This window comes from Nematolebias whitei, chromosome 4 (genome assembly GCF_014905685.2).
Source record: "Nematolebias whitei isolate Nwh7 chromosome 4, NemWhi1, whole genome shotgun sequence".
NCBI lineage: Eukaryota > Metazoa > Chordata > Actinopteri > Cyprinodontiformes > Rivulidae > Nematolebias > Nematolebias whitei.
The window spans coordinates 21,455,574-21,471,588 of NC_056501.1; the positions used below are offsets into that span (position 1 = coordinate 21,455,574).

Sequence of the window (16,015 nt, forward strand, 5' to 3'; positions counted from 1 at the left end):
GATGGATGGATGGATGGATGGATGGATGGATGGATGGATGGATGGATACATAAATATTTATTTTAACAAAGTTTCTTACATTGATCCATTTTTAAGTTATTGTTCAATAATTTCACCCTGTGCACACAGACTTTTGTGTATAAACATTTGCTTTAAGGTTGGTTCTGCAAATGAACTTTTCTAATCTAATGTCTTTTTAATGTTCTAGATCTGGATCCAAATATAAACTCTTGTGTTAAATGTTTGGCAACAATTTCTTCTTCATAACTAATAAGTTTTTTCAGTTTACTAGAGTTTTAAATGTCATAATTTCATATTAAACTTTATATGTTTATATGGTATAATATACCATATGTCATAACGGTATGTTTTCTAAAATTTACTTACCAGTAATGTAAAAATCTTCTTGTTTATTTTATTTTTTTAAACTAACAAATGTTCAGTATTAGTCACACATGTTGCCCCAAAACTCAGTGCAATAAAAGGCCTGGAATACCCAGAAGGAATGCATATTGCCTGCCACCTTTCATGACAGAGTTTTAAACTAATAACATATTTTGTTAAGAAATGGCAGAGATTTGGTTATTTTGGTCAGTTCTTCAAAATAAACGTGTTATAATATTTTCTGCGTGATCAAACATGATTTGTGAACACATTTGTAAAACTCACTGAGGTGTAGACATTTTTGTGCAGACTAAAGTCAGTTCTTGAACAGGGCTAACAACAAAAGTTTAATAGTAGTAGATTTACAGTCTATTATTTTCTGAAAGCTTTACTGAAATTTGTTCAGTGATTTGTTAGATAGTTTTCAAACGTCACACACACACAGGCAAAAACTTTACAGCTCTGCCTTTGGCAGTGAGTGATTTTAAAAAATCAAATACAGTAGTCCTTCGCTACGTCACAGTTCGACTTTCGCAGACTCGCTCTATCGCTGTTTGTGAACATACAGTCCATAATGTATAAAAAAAGGTACAACACACAATTGTCCACTTTAATATTACTCACGTGATTAGGACAGTATTGGATACAGTACTGTACAGTAAAAAATTTACGAAAAAATAAAATACTTCAGACAGGCGCCGACATTTTGCAATTTTCTCTCACTAAGCCTATACTGTATTCCCGCTCTTAATGACTACATTTCCCAGAAGTCAGTAGGGCCCCTCCCAGAAGCCTGTTTCCTTCTGCTGAAAAACTAGAGGGAAAGTTTTGATCTGATCAGAAAAAAGTTTGGCGCTTGTTACAGTGACTTCAGTGCACAGCAGATGCAGAGAAGCCACACGAAACCCAACGAACCGGACCAGAACCGGAGCAGAACCAGACTTCCCGACCCATCGGTGAATCTTGAGAGCTGTTAGCCGGCCCATGAGGATTTCCAAGCGTGGACGCGCACCGCCGTAGGTCCGGTGCTTTTTCCAGCCCATCAGGACTTTATTCATCCAGACTTGGACTCATTCGACCACCTATGGTCCCATGCAGGCCAACCAAAAGTCTGGCCCTCCCCAAAATGCGCCTCGGTGTTCAAGAGCTGTACTGAACCAGACCAGAACCGGACCCCCAGACTCAGTGGTGAACCCAAGAGCTCTTAACTGGCCCACGCAGACCTCCGAGTGGGGATGCGCTGGTAAGTAAGATTTATTAGCTACATATAAGTATGTTGTTAAAATTAGTAGTTTTAAGAGTTGACAACATTGATTGTGGGCTTTGTCACTGCAGGTTACGTCTGCAGAAACTAAACGAGTGGGACCAGAACAGTCAGGCCGGAACTGCGAGCCGCTCCTGTTCTGCAGAGCTGGTGAGTAAAATTTAGTAGCTACATGTACAGTACTGTACGTATGTTGTTACAATGATGTAGGTTTAAGAGTTTAGAACATTGCAAGAGTGTGAGAACTTTCTTAAGCCTTAAAGTATATATAAATACTAATGTAAATATAACATTATTGCGGGGGGGTTTGTAACCAAACATTCGAAATAAACGAGGGACTACTGTACAGAACAATTAGTGAATTATACAGAAAGCATAGTTTGCTCGTTCTAAAACATGTTTTGCTCATTTTAAAAGTTCAATGATTTAAAATTACAATTTGCAATTGCAATAATGAATTGAAATACTGTAACCCCTATAGAAATTGTACTTTAAACAACCCTTTCACCTGAAATTTCAATGAGAATAAGAGTGATTTTTTTTTTTTCTTGGTAAAATGATGAGTTGACTCAGAAGAGTTTGCCTCTGCACGTTTTACCTCTTGTTGCTCGAACACATCAATGTATTTGATCAGTCGGAGTTGGCTGAGAAGCTCAGGCAGGTCGTCAGTCATAAGGGGGGAGGGGCTCCGCTGACTGCAGGTCGACGCCCTCCTCGTTGAGCACAAGCCCTCAAAGCTGCTGCTGACAAAGCTTTCAGCTGAGGGTCAAAGGTCAGGGGTTAAAGGAAAGCAGTCGGCGAGGGGAAACGATCCCTTTGGTTTTGTTTTGCTTTAAAAGCAGGTACAGCTTACAAGATTTGACGTTTCTGCTTCTGCTCAGCGAGGTTGTGAATGCAGGCAAGGAGGCGGTGGATGGGGAGAAGGTAGGGGAGGAGGGGGAGGATGGAGAGGAGGAAGAGGGGGAGGAAGAAGATGCAGGATGGGATATGGATCCAGGTCTGTCCCTCCAGTTTTCAGAGTTGCTGCCGTTACACACGTTTCTTGTCTGAGCAGCCCAGGAATAAATGGAGACAGTGAAAGAAACAGCAACACAGTTAGTGTCCCTTCTGTTTATTATCAATAAAAAATTAAAAAGGACAAAAACTGTTATACAGTAACTTGGTCATTTCTACAGATAATGACATGAAATTTGACGAAACTGGAGCTCAAACTCATCCTTATATAGTTTAGGTACTAAAAGACTGAACACAATGTTACTTTAGATTTTGTCATTAACTGTTACAATTAAATTCTATTTGTCTGTTAGAAAAATACCTCACATACCAGTTAATACATTTGAATGAAACTTTCATAAAGTACTTATTTGATCTTCATCTATCACTGATTAACTTCTGGAGTCAATACAATTAAAAATGGTCACCGCAGCTTGTCCACATTAGCCAATACAAAAATTACTATAACTCTATCAATTTTACATATATTGATCTGTAGTTTGATGCAGTAGTAGCTGTGAGTCGTACTACTCAATACACACTTTGAGCATAATATCTCACATATGATATACCACGTGCATAGTGTTATTTTATGGTTCATCCAAAATGGTTACAACATTTTTCAAAATAAGATGAGCTTGGTCTAAATTAGGGATTTGCATTCTTTTATTTTAAGAAATGTTATTCAATTTATTTTCGTTACAAACATTTCAAACAGCAGCAGCATTGCCGACTGCTTTTGTCAGCAAAGTCATTTTGTCTCTCCAATACTGCAAGACAAATGCGATAACTGCTCACAAACGCCTCACATGTGCATTTTTTTATGTGAAATCTTGAGCAGCTAGAGAACCAGCCACCAAAAATGTTTTCAAGAGCTGGAAAGATTATCTGAAGTCAGGTCAGGTAAACATGTTGCTGTGTTGACCATGATGATGGTATCGGATCCAGGGTAATTGAGCGTGCAAATTGGCAGCGCTTACCACGCAGAGAGATAAATGCTGCAAACTGTTGGGAGGGTGGTAGCAATAAATGATGCTGCAGTGCAGGAAAACAAGTGAGACAAAAATGTACCTCGAGTGCATGCACAACAAAACTCAATCAGCTACTGCACAGTTTGGCTGTAAGAAAGGTCACCTCCTACATTTAGCTGAACAGATGTCTGAACCTAAACATTGGAACAGTACTTTCTGTTTGAGTTAGTAGACAGCGTGTAGCTTCTCCTTTTATAAAACAACCAACTCAGAGCACGCAGCTAAAGGTTGTGAAAAATATATTATTCTAATTTGTGTGAGATAAATGCATCAAACAAACAATAAAGTCAAGAAGTTTGTTGTAACTACAAAAATGTGGTTAGAAACGAGCTCATGCATTATTAGGCTACAGGTTAACCATCATTCCTGAGGAATACATGATACTGGGAGAATAAAATGTTATTGGTTACCATCAGAATTCACCTGAATATTAGTAAAAGCATAAAACAATTAAACTAGAATTTCCTAAAAGAATGCAAATTGCTCGCTGCTTTGCATTTTAAAACAAAGTGTTTGTGTGATCTGTTAACGCTCAAAGTATTCAGTGGCAATTTTAGCCTCTTTATGGGGGGGGTGCTCAAGCACCCCTAAATTTTAACTCAGCACCCCTGAAAAATAAAGTACAAAAGAATTATTATTTTTTTGGTTGTTTCTGTATGCATGTAAATAAACAAATTTAAAAGGTAACAGATCATTGTAATTTACAGAATGACTTTAACTGCTGGATGCCCCGCCCCTGAGCTGTTGGCTTTCAGTAACTGTGGCCCCTTGAACAGTTTACAGTTTATTCTATTTCCAAAACCTAAACCGAGTCTGGAAAAATGTGAAAGATGATAAAGCTCTGTGGCCGACCTCATGAGCAGCTGAATACAAGTAATAAACAGGAGGTACTGCATGTTCATCTGTACGAAGGTAACTGCAGGTAAATCCTCCATTTTCTGTCATAATTACATTGTATGCTTAATGGTTAAATTAAATGTTAATGCTTAAAACTAGTTGTGCTTTCATTTGTGTTTTGTAGCTATGTTGCAATTTCTGGTTGCATAAGTTTAGTTGGCAGCACCGTGGCGCAGTTGGTAGAGCTGTCGCCTTTCAGTGAGAAGAACACCAGTTCAAATCCCAGCCCAGGGCCTTTCTGGGTGGAGTTTGCATGTTCTCTCCGTGCATGTGTGGGTTTTCTCCGGGTACTCCGGTTTCCTCCCACAGACCAAAAACATGCATGTTAGGCTGATTGGTAAATCTAAGGTGTGAATGAGAGAGTGAATGGTTGTTTGTCTCTATGTGTTCCTGTGATGGACTGGAGACCTGTCCTGGGTGTACCCCGCCCCTCACACAGTCATAGCTGAACATGGGCACCAGTGACCCCCGTAACCTGAAAAGGAAGGAGCGGGTAAAGATAATGGATGGATGGATGTTTAGTCTTTGTTTGTTATGATCAGTTAACACTAAAATGATTTTGAACAAAGTGTTTATCAGGTTGTGTAACGTAAAGCAGAGTGCTACGTCTGTAGCATCTTTGCTAGAACGTCTGTTGCACGCCGCTAGCTTAGCGCTACTTCTCGTGTCGAGTTCTCATGTTATTGAATCGAGTGTTTCAGTGGGGGAGTGGTGGCGCAGAGGTTAGAAGATGGGCTTGTGATCGGAAAGTCGCAGGTTCACCTCCCGGTACCGTCAACATCAAAATGTGGGTGGAAAAGGTGAAACACCCACACCTGCCTCCACCCTCATTCGCCCCACCCTGGGCCCCTGAGCAAGGCCCTTAACCCCCACCATCTCCCTAAACAGGTCTTTCTTGAAAATGAGTTCTCGAGTCTCAATGAGACTACCTGGATAAATAAAGGGTAAATTTTAAAAAAAAGTGTTTACTTATGGAGGTAAACTTAGATGTTTAACAACTCCTTAAAATAGACCAGAATACAGGAAATGGCATCTACTTTATTCAAAATTTTCTGAGGGAGGACCCCCAGACCCCCCCACCAGTGCCCCCAACCCCCCACCCCACATTACGAATGCTTCTGATGCCAATGGCCACCACATTGTTCAAGCCAAGAGCCATTGCTCATCAGACTCTACTTCCTCATACGGCTGAGGCGAGCTGGTCTGGGAAGCTCAGTCCTCACCTCCTTCTACAGGTGTGCAGTGGAGAGCATCCTGTGCTCCAGCATCAACGTGTGGCATGGAGGCTGCACAGCTGCAGAAAGAAAAGCTTTGCAGAGAGTGGTGAAGGCTGCACAGAAATCTGTTGGAATCAGTCTCCCCACCATCACAGACATCTACACCTCCAGATGCAGGAAGAGGGCCACCTGCAACATGAAGGACCCCACTCACCCAGCACACACACTTTTTGCCCCACTCCCCTCAGGGAGGAGGTTAAGGAGCATTAAGTGTAGAACCACTAGACTGAGGAACAGCTTCTACCCTGAGGCTGTTAGACTCATGAATCTCTAACTAGAATAATCACTGTGAAAAACCACATCATGTTGCTGCTGATCTGTTTCATGTTGCTGCTGATCTGTTTCATGTTGCTGCTGATCTGTTTCATGTTGCTGCTGATCTGTTTCAATGTTGATGTGTTCATGCGTGCACATCTGCTCACAGACTCATGTTCATGTTTGTGCTGATGTTCAATGTTTTATGTTATGAGTGCTTAGTGTATATTTAGTTGATGTTTTTCTTAGTTCATATCTTAGATGTTATTACTGTTTTTCTTAAACATTTTATTGTTGGATGTAACTGAGACCCTGTGTACATAATTTCGCTCCACCACATGTACCACATGAGGTGCGAATGACAATAAAGAAACTCTGACTCTGACTCTGACTGATTGTCAGCACTGGGGGCTAAGCACCCCTAAAGGTCAGATTCTAGAATCGCCCCTGGTGATGTGGGGGACTTTCAGCTACAACCATGACGCATTTTAGCTCAAATCTACAAAACTGAGTGAACTGTAGACGTTCTTTGTGTTTTCTGTGGTTGCTATGCCTTGCTGGCCAACTTGAACCAGCTTGTCTATAAAAGGTCTTCAGTTGTAGCTGCTCATCCAATGATTATTTTAAGAGTCTTATTAAAATCGATCTGGTTGTTCAAGAGTTATTTGCTAACAAACAGTCAAATGTACACAAGTACACACATACAGACATGGGCATAATCAACATTGCATACCTTCTGGTGGTGGGCAGTAAAAATAGACTAAATAACTAACTTCCTGCTGCCCTTAAAGACTCAGGCAGTTTTAAAATCGAGGCATCTGTAGTCATTTTGATCCAAGGACACGAGGAAGGTTAATATTCTGAATTGTCAGGGTTTTTTTTTTTTTCTTGATGGCCTTCAGAGTCCAGACCTTAATCTTGTTGAGTCTATTTAGGCTGTGCTGGAGAATAATTTAAGCAAGGGGCCCAATTTTCCTGGCATCAGTGTAAGATCCTGGCACAAAGGACTGAACATGTTTGGATTTTAATGTGGTGACTTAGTGGAATCTTTTCAAAATACGGCTGCACCAAATGCATGCCGGAACAAAAAAAATGTTCAAATGACACATCAGCGTGCTTTAGGACAATTTATTGTGTAACAACTAATAAAGTTGCTCCAATTTACCAAAATTACAGTTTGTAAATGTCCCCGTTTATCATATTTAGCATTTGATTAATTTCTACCTGCTGCTGGTTGTTGTTGGTGTTCAGGTAAGGTTTGTAGCTGCGCCGGCTGATGTTGCGAAGCTCCTTGACCGCCTCAGCTGGCATCGACTTAGAGAAGCCAAGACCACTCCAGGTGTCTGTGGGAGTCCGGACCTCAGTGACCACAGGCTTCCTTTGCATGGCTGACAACGCCACAACAAAAGAAACATAAAGATGAAAATATGTAGACTAACTGGTTTAAAGCGCAACATGACAGCAAATATGAGTTCATCTGGTAGTTTAGTATATTTTAAATCATTCAGTGATGTTTAAACTAACATACGGTGCACATTTGCTGTGTGTTTTTAAAGATACAGTATTTATTGCAATAGAAATAGGAAGAATGTGGTGAAACATGCAGAAATGTGTGCAGCTGTATAAAAATGCACACATTGATATTATTAGTATTCATATCGGTCATGAAAGTGCTTAGTAGGTTATTCACATCCTCTTTGGGATTCAGAATGACCTAAGCTGGGTTCATCTGTTAAATAATGAAGCACTGTGTTAATTTCTGTTGGCATGTGTCCTTATTTTATAAAACTCAAACTAAGACTCACACCAGTTCCAAACCTTGGGTCTCCTCCATGACTGTGTGATCTAAATGCAACAGCATTTCTCACAAAGTGCAAAATCAACAGGATTATTACTAGAGGGATTTTTATTCGTGTGTGCATGTGTGTGCACATGTGAGCAAATTCCCTATTCATATACTGGCATATGGGCCTCTTAATGACTGTGAGGCAGATGGCCCATTCAAACTGCTAATTCATAATCCCATAAAACAACACTGAGGGAATTGATAGCATTTGGCTGCAGGTCTCCTTGGTATTTCTCATTCAGCATGATGGATGAGGCAGCAGTTACTATGTGTCTTTTTGCACATGTGGGGGTGACTGGACCTATGTGCACTGTGTCTGCATTGTGTATCTGCCCAGTGTGAATTAGGTGGGAGTGCTAGTGCCTTTCCAATATAGCGTTGGCACAAAGTAGACCATAAGCAGGTCCCCTCCATCATTTGTCTGGGCAGAGAGCAGCACTGAAATGAACCTACTCTATCAAATCCCTGCCTCAGATATCAGTGGGTTGGTGGTACTGTATTATTCTTGAATAAACTGCAGAATGTTTTGTTATACTGCTTACCTAAAGGGATTGTTCAGATCTAATAAGTGAAGATCTGTGGAGAAGTTGTAATCAGTAAATATCTTACCTGTTGCACATAGCATAACTCTAAATTGTCCCTAAAAGTGTGAGGGGGAGTGTAATTGTCTTGTTTGTCTCCATGTGTCCCTGTAATGGACTGGAGACCTGTCCAGGGTGTCCCCCACCTCGCACACAGTGATAGCTGGATATGGGCACCAGTGACCCCCGTGACCCGAAAAGTAAGAAGCGGGAAAAAGATAATGGATGGATTGTCAATATATCAGTATAGAAGATTAATAAGGAGCTTGTTGTGAAGGATTTGTCAATGCCTTATTAATAGATTATTTGTGAGTTTGTAAAAACTTTATAAAACATTAACAACAGTTATAAAACCCTGTTCACACAATCAAGCAGGTTCACAATTTGGCAGGTTTTTTTTTTTTTTTTTTCTTCATAATTAAAACTTTAAATATCAAAGTGTTTATCAGAAGTGTAAGCTCTATGTATAGGATTGTAGATAAAATGTGTGTTTAAGCATAAAAAGTTATTTGGTTAAATCCTGAATAATTAAAATACATAACTTGATCTTGTTCAAACTGATTCTGCTTTAACCTGTGAAAATTGTTTTATAACTGATTTTTAAAGGACTGTTAATGCTTTATAAAGTTCTGACAATTTTTTTTTTTTTTTTTTTTTGGTAATTTGTAATTATTAAAGGACACATGTCAGTAAATGGTACTGACGAAAAATTATATGTAATCATATGTTTTCTCCTTTTTCTTATTATCAAAGTCTTTGTTGTTGTTGTTGTTGTTGTTGTTGTTTTTTAACTTTATAAGTCTCCAGATACCATGCCATTTTATTTATAGAGCACTTGAAACAGCAACAAGGCCAACCAAAGTGCTGTACAGACAGAACAACAGGTAACACACAAAGCAAAATACAAAATGAGGTAAATCAGAATATAGACATAAAAACGATGCAGATAATGACGACTAACCAGTGTGGAGCATACAGGTTCAAAACAAAGATCAACTGGTGTTGAAAGCTACTGAATAGTAGTGGGTTTTTAAATGGGACTTGAAAACCGAGAGGGAGGGGGCCTGTCTGACAAGCAGAGGTAACTCGTTCCAGAGTCTTGGTCCTGCTACAGAGAAGGCCCTGTCACCTCTGCAAAGGAAAAAGCAGGTAAAGATGATGGATGGATGGATGGATGGATGGATGGATGGATGGATGGATGGATGGAATGAATTTTCTTTTCAGGGACCATCATATATTAGTTGTTCATAACTTTTGAGAACCACACTTTAAAAGACCAGCGTGCTACTTTTAGTAATCCTGTTCAATTATTTATGTGTATTTGACATCAATTCAAAACAGAACTCATCAGGGAATTAAAAAACGAATCCAAATCTCATTTGGATCCAGGTTTGGATCCAATTATCATGAATGCAATTCTTGTTATAGTACAATACTACATAAATAATACATAAGGAAATATTATATTATAACAATAGTTTAACTTTACTATTGAATGGTACAAAGTATTTCTTTTCAAGAAATGCTATATTTAAAATGTTTATAATGGCAACAAACCTGATTTTCTTTTTTTTTAGTTTGGAGGCAGTTTACAGTTTGCTTCAAAAAACACTTTTTGGTTTTAAAGAACCAGTACAACCAAGCTTACTGCCAAATCATGGCCCACAATATATTATGATAGCTACCATAACTGATGTTTTATTGTCATCATAACTAGGCCTGTCACGATAATAAATTTTGCTGGGCGATTAATTGTCTCAGAAATTATTGCGATAAACGATAATATTGTTTGAAATTTAACATTAATTAATTGCCAAATTTTAAAAGAAATGTTTTGTTTGGAGTGTAGTACCTTTTTTGACCACCTGATGGCAGTATAAGACTGTTTGAACCAAAGGATGCAGCTTGTCTTTAAGAAAAATGGGAGGGAAGGCCCTTGACGTGACATTAGCTGGTATGGTGACATGACGGACACAGTGATTTGAGCTTTTCAGCATAGCGTTTTTCACACAAAATATTTAATTTAAAAAAATCAGTAAACAAGTTCTCTGTTTCATTTTGCAGAGAAAAACGACTTTTTACATGATGGCACGGGTTTCAACCCTGAATTTTTGGAGCTCGACAAGACTGAGGTTTATTCCTGAGGTTGGCTTGTTAGCTTAGCTTGTAGCTTAGCTTCTCAGCTTAGCTGCTTTTAATGATCCAAAAACGCAATTTTGGACGGTTAAAACAGATTTTAAAGAAAAGAGAAAGGGAGGGGTCAGTGAAGAGCACTGGAGTTGAGCCTTTTGTCATCCAGTGTCTTCAGTAGAAAGAGAGAGAGACATGAAGAAACGATAAAGCCGGTAAATGAAAATGAGGTAGATAATTTTCATTCATCGTGCAATTAATTGATTTATTGTTTATCGCGACAGGCCTAATCATAACTATTAATAACCAGTTATCCAAAACCAAGGCACGACAAGAAATAGTCAACATTTAGGAGCACTAACCTCGGGTGGCCAGCAGTTTCTTCTTCTCATAGTCATAATCCTACAAAGTACAAACAGCAAATAGAAAACGTAAATAATAGATTAAATTGATTTCCGCCCCCTTTGGGTCTCCCTGGATAAACAAAGCAGGAGCAAACACCTGCATGAAACAACGCTGCTGCTGTGGCAGTAAACTTGTTAATCCACCGTGCCGTAGCCTTCGAAGGAGAAATGACAAACAAGAACGGAAGGAAACAAAACACAAAAGTCGATTGTCAAAATGAAATCCCACGGCGTTGGGGGAGGGGGGTGAATCAATACATTACATAACAGCAAGAATGAAATGCTACTTTCAGTCCGACTCCTCGGCTTCTGTTGAGATTAAAAAGAACAAAAGTGAAGCTCATCTCTCGTTTTTCTCATTCATACTCTGCGCCACTGGGCTGAGGAAGATTTGCTCAGAGTCTGTCAGCTGAGAACCACTCATCTGAACCATTGTCGAAAACAGTCAAAAGAAAAACAGGCCTGCTCGTTCTCACCTCCACCTTGGATGAATCAGCATGAAGGTTTTGCACCAGATCTCTCCTCATGCTGTTCCTCCACGCACTCCTCCCTCCCTCGGCCTCTGTGTTCAGCATCCTGGCCCGTTCAGGAAACGCACAAGGTTTGGAGAAAAAGCAAGAGCATTCAAAAAAACACCTACGGGCCTGTTAAAATTGCAATTACTGAGAAAATATAAATCATACAGGAAGATGTAAAGACAGCACCGTGATGATTTATGATCACGTGTGTTAAAAAGTTGCTTTACGAAAAATGCACACGGCTTTTTGTTTAGAGAGCCACAAATGTGCACAATAAAAACCAAAGATGAAGTGGTGAGGTTTGCAAAATGTGGCTTATGTGTTTGTGAGATTTGTAACAGATTTAACATGTGTGTAAGTTTGTTTTAATTAATCAGGCTTCAGTGGGAAAAAGATGACTCAGCGTCCATCTGGATGCAGCATTTTGGTCTCCATAACCATTTAATCATGATTTTATGACTCCGCTTCTTGGGTTGATTGAACGTCCAGTTTATTTAACTTGTTCCTTTTTAATTAGTGAGGAGCGTTTATAGCAGAAATGATCTCAATGTGTGTGACTGTTCACCTGTCCATTAGCGCTTGTCCTGTCGAGTGACGTCTGCCCTGACTGAGGAGCTTAGACATTTCTGGACCTTGGAGACTCCCCCTCCGACTGATCAGCCCCATATTGATGACGCAGTCGTTCACCTCAGATGGTGACATCACCACACCCTCAGAGCTCTCGTCCTCTGATTGGCCAGACTGATACTCGTTTTCAAGGATCTGAGGAAAAGAGCAGAAACCAGTTTGGGGTTTTATGTGTTTTCATTCTTATTTTCTGGTTTCATTCTGAACGTTGACAGTGAAGCACCTTCTCCAGCGGCCGGATGTCTGTTCTGTTCAGTCCTGTCCTCACCTCCTCAGGAGGAGAAGTGAGGCCTGGAGGAGGCGAGGGGTGAAGCTTGACACCAGTCAGCATCTCCATTAGAGGAGGTGCAGAGTCTGGTCAGGAAGAGGAGATATTAAATATACGGTAAGCAGGTTTGTCTTAGCCAAAAATATATTTTTAATGTTAAAAAGTCCAATTTTTTTTATGTTAACCTATACGAAATGTTGTATGAAGCTCACAAGTACAAATGTTAAATTAACACATAAAACAAGTATGAAAAACATATTTTGCACAGGTCCATTTGGAATATTATACATAAATATATATACATTACCATGTAGACAATCAAATCAACTAAAAACATAATCATTTACCCTTAAAAACGTTTAAAATTAAAAAGTGAAGCACATGTTTTGCACAAGTTTCTTGTTTGGTTTTAAACTATTTTCCGCAGGTCAGTGTGATCTCATATTTTCACATTCCCACTTGTGATCCCATGTAAAAAAAAACATGATAAATTCATGGGCTTGTTTGTTTCTTTGTTTGTTTTTTCTAGGGGAAAGCATTCACAAGCTTTCTGTTTTATGGCTCTTTCTTGCATATCCATTTAAAAAATAATGATAATTTGAAATAAAGAGGTGGCTGTAAAAAGAGATGTTTGGGCCTCCCGGCTCAAGCTGCAGCACCAAAGATCCAACTCCAGAACAAGAAAAAGAGAAGGATGGAAGGATGAAAAAGTACGTCAATAGGCTTAAATGGCCCTTGAAAATGTTGTTTTCATTATTATTATTATTATTATTATTATTATTATTATTATTATTATTATTATAAACATAATGTGTAGAAAACAGGTGGGAAAACCAGGTTTACATGTGAGATTTGTCTTATTAATGTAATAAGAATTAATTAATTAATTAATTTTCAGCTTTCTATCATCACAAAATCCAACATGTAGAAATTGTCTTTGACCAAACAAATCAAGACGGTAAAGTGAAGACTATTACTGGCTTTAAGGACTTTTACTGTATAATTTTTTTTTTTAATTGTAAAACATTTTCTCTTTGTCTGTGATGGACTTGTGACCTATCAAGTGTGTCCCCCACCTCTCGCACAGTGACTGCATACAGGCACCAGTGACCCCCGTGACCCAAAAAAGGAAGAAGAAGGTATAGAAAATGGATGGATGGATGGATGGATGGATGGATGGATGGATGGATGGATGGATGGATGGATGGATGGATGGATGGATGGATGGATGGATGGATGGATGGATGGATGGATGGATGGATGGATGGATGGATGGATGGATGGATTTTCTCTTTGTTAAAACCAACATTCATTTTCAAGTAAATCCTTTAAATCATTCTAATACACAAATAAACTCAGCCAGCCTTGTTACGATTTATAAGTTTTGTTTTTTAAACCATTTCTGCTTGATTTATTGTTGTTTTAAAGAGATTTGTTTCTTGTTTAAGTTTTAATTGCTGTATTTTTTACTTTATAAATTTAGTTCTATCATTTCTCAGAGATTTCAGTACTGTCTTTTTTGAGATCCTCTTGTCTCCACAGTTTACTGATCTCTCACTTGCAACTACTTCAGCCATCACTGTTTGCGCCCTTTGACTTTCTTAAACGTAATTGTTTCCTCAGTGTCTAGCTGGCCTTCATTGCTCGCTCAGTTCTGCTTCATTAATAGTTTATTAAGCTTTGGTTTTATTGTGAGGATTTTTTCTTCTTAGCAGAACTTTGAATTTTATGGTAATACCAGTTTTCATAATAAATACGTTACATTGACCTTTAACCTTCATTACAATCCTCTTTCAAATATTCACTGCAGCATATCTCTTTCAGTAAGACACTCTCAATCGACACGTGAAAAAAGGTGGAGAAAGTTGTGTTTTTAAAGCTCCACAACTGAGTCGTCTAAATCTTTTCAAGCTCACCCTGTTCAGAGAGACGGAGCTGCTGCAGCAACATGTTGAGCCAGTAGCTGGTCAACCCAGTGCCGGATGTCGTGAGGTCAGAGCTCAGTGACGATATCTTGGCAGTCTCACTGACATCAAGTCCCAGGAGGAGACGACGGGCCTCATAAAGGCAGGAGATGTTCCTTTCCAAACCCTTCACCACTACAGACTGATAAATATACATCAACAAATATTTTTCTATTAGTATTCAACCCACTGTAGCACATGGAGTAACTTTCATCCAAATATAAAATGACATATATATATATATATATAGTATATATATATGTATATATATATATATATATATAGTATATATATATATATATATAGTATATCCAACCCTGTGTCATAGGCAAATTTGAACTCCTATGTCTGGGCTTGAGCTGAATATGAATTGCAAATATAAGTAGATCGGATCGACAGCGAACAAAACATTTTTCGTTGTTTCTTTTATATATTTTCTTTGCAATAGCCTGCTATAAAAGTATTGTAGATCCATGTGAGTAACATTCACCTTGCTGATCTGTTTTGCTTTGGGTTTGATGCTAATGAAGACTTCTAGGTTTTGCCTCATCTGCGCCAGTTTGCAAGGATCTACCTCCCCGTCTTCACGCATGTCAAACGTCAAACACACTGGCAGACATTCCTAGATGTTGTGTGCACATTTCAAACAGGGAATGGGGGAAAAAGATGACATAATACAGTTTTATAGACGAATAAAGAGATATAGCAGATAAACCATGGCTACGGTATAGTCAGAGAACGTTGTGTTAGAAATGCCTTTTATCTCATGCAATGTTTTAACGTACCATGAGCTGCTGCCGAGCCAGACACACCCCCTCAGGGCTGCCCTGGATGATAAGTGAAAGGGGATTCTGAGGAGCACTGAGGTCTGGTAGGATGATCTGGGCCTGGGTCTTGTGCATGACACTCAGGTAGTGTGGACCATTCTGTCCCAGCATGAAGAGATGCTGCTGAGCTGTGAATTCCAGCTGGCTGTTCACCACGCCTGTAGATTCGGACCCAAGCAGGAGCTCCATCAGGATGCAGGTCGCCTTCTGTCAGGTGGTGATGTAAACATACTAGTTATAGCATGGTGCAGGATAGCTAGGCTAGAATTTAAGTGAACGTATGAATCCAGTTATGCTAACCTTGACAGCGGCTGTGTTGCCCTGCAGCCCCCAGACTGTGCAGGAGCTCACGTAAAAGGAGGGTTGAGCTTGAGGCAGGGGAGGCACGGCCTTGAAGCTTACATTGACCCCCAGAGTCTGCACCACCTGCTGGATGAGTGGGGAGCCTGCATCTGGCAACGCCTGGGTCACCAAGCTGACTGGCAGGTCAAAGGTCAGCGACAGTGGCTGGAGGTCCTAAAAGTGCAATGAAAATAAAAAGAAGGAGATGACAGCAGGTGCATTCTGACAAATGAAGCAGTATGTTTTGGTGCCTGTCATGTCATTGATCTCTGTATTGATCTTTGAGTCTAACAGGTGTGATGAATTGAGTGTTGAGACAAATAAAGTCCCTGCTCAGATTGATCACTCACTCTTATCATCCTCCGGGCTTCTTCCACCCCTTCAATAGGCCCAGCGATTGAGACCTG

General features: G+C 39.5%; 1 protein-coding gene across 1 annotated transcript in view; it reads right to left on the bottom strand.

The window, feature by feature from the left end:
• Positions 1-16,015, bottom strand: part of bicc2 (bicaudal C homolog 2) — a 25,704-nt gene that overhangs the window by 1,201 nt on the left and 8,488 nt on the right. The window contains exons 6-17 of the mRNA XM_037675851.1: positions 15,959-16,012; positions 15,567-15,782; positions 15,225-15,473; positions 14,930-15,061; positions 14,392-14,581; positions 12,431-12,561; positions 12,146-12,342; positions 11,539-11,638; positions 11,021-11,060; positions 7,326-7,489; positions 2,502-2,709; positions 2,247-2,407 (exon numbers count right to left, since the gene is read on the bottom strand). Coding sequence (XP_037531779.1) covers positions 2,247-2,407; positions 2,502-2,709; positions 7,326-7,489; positions 11,021-11,060; positions 11,539-11,638; positions 12,146-12,342; positions 12,431-12,561; positions 14,392-14,581; positions 14,930-15,061; positions 15,225-15,473; positions 15,567-15,782; positions 15,959-16,012 — 1,842 coding nt within the window. The remainder of the gene's footprint in view (positions 1-2,246; positions 2,408-2,501; positions 2,710-7,325; positions 7,490-11,020; positions 11,061-11,538; positions 11,639-12,145; positions 12,343-12,430; positions 12,562-14,391; positions 14,582-14,929; positions 15,062-15,224; positions 15,474-15,566; positions 15,783-15,958; positions 16,013-16,015) is intronic.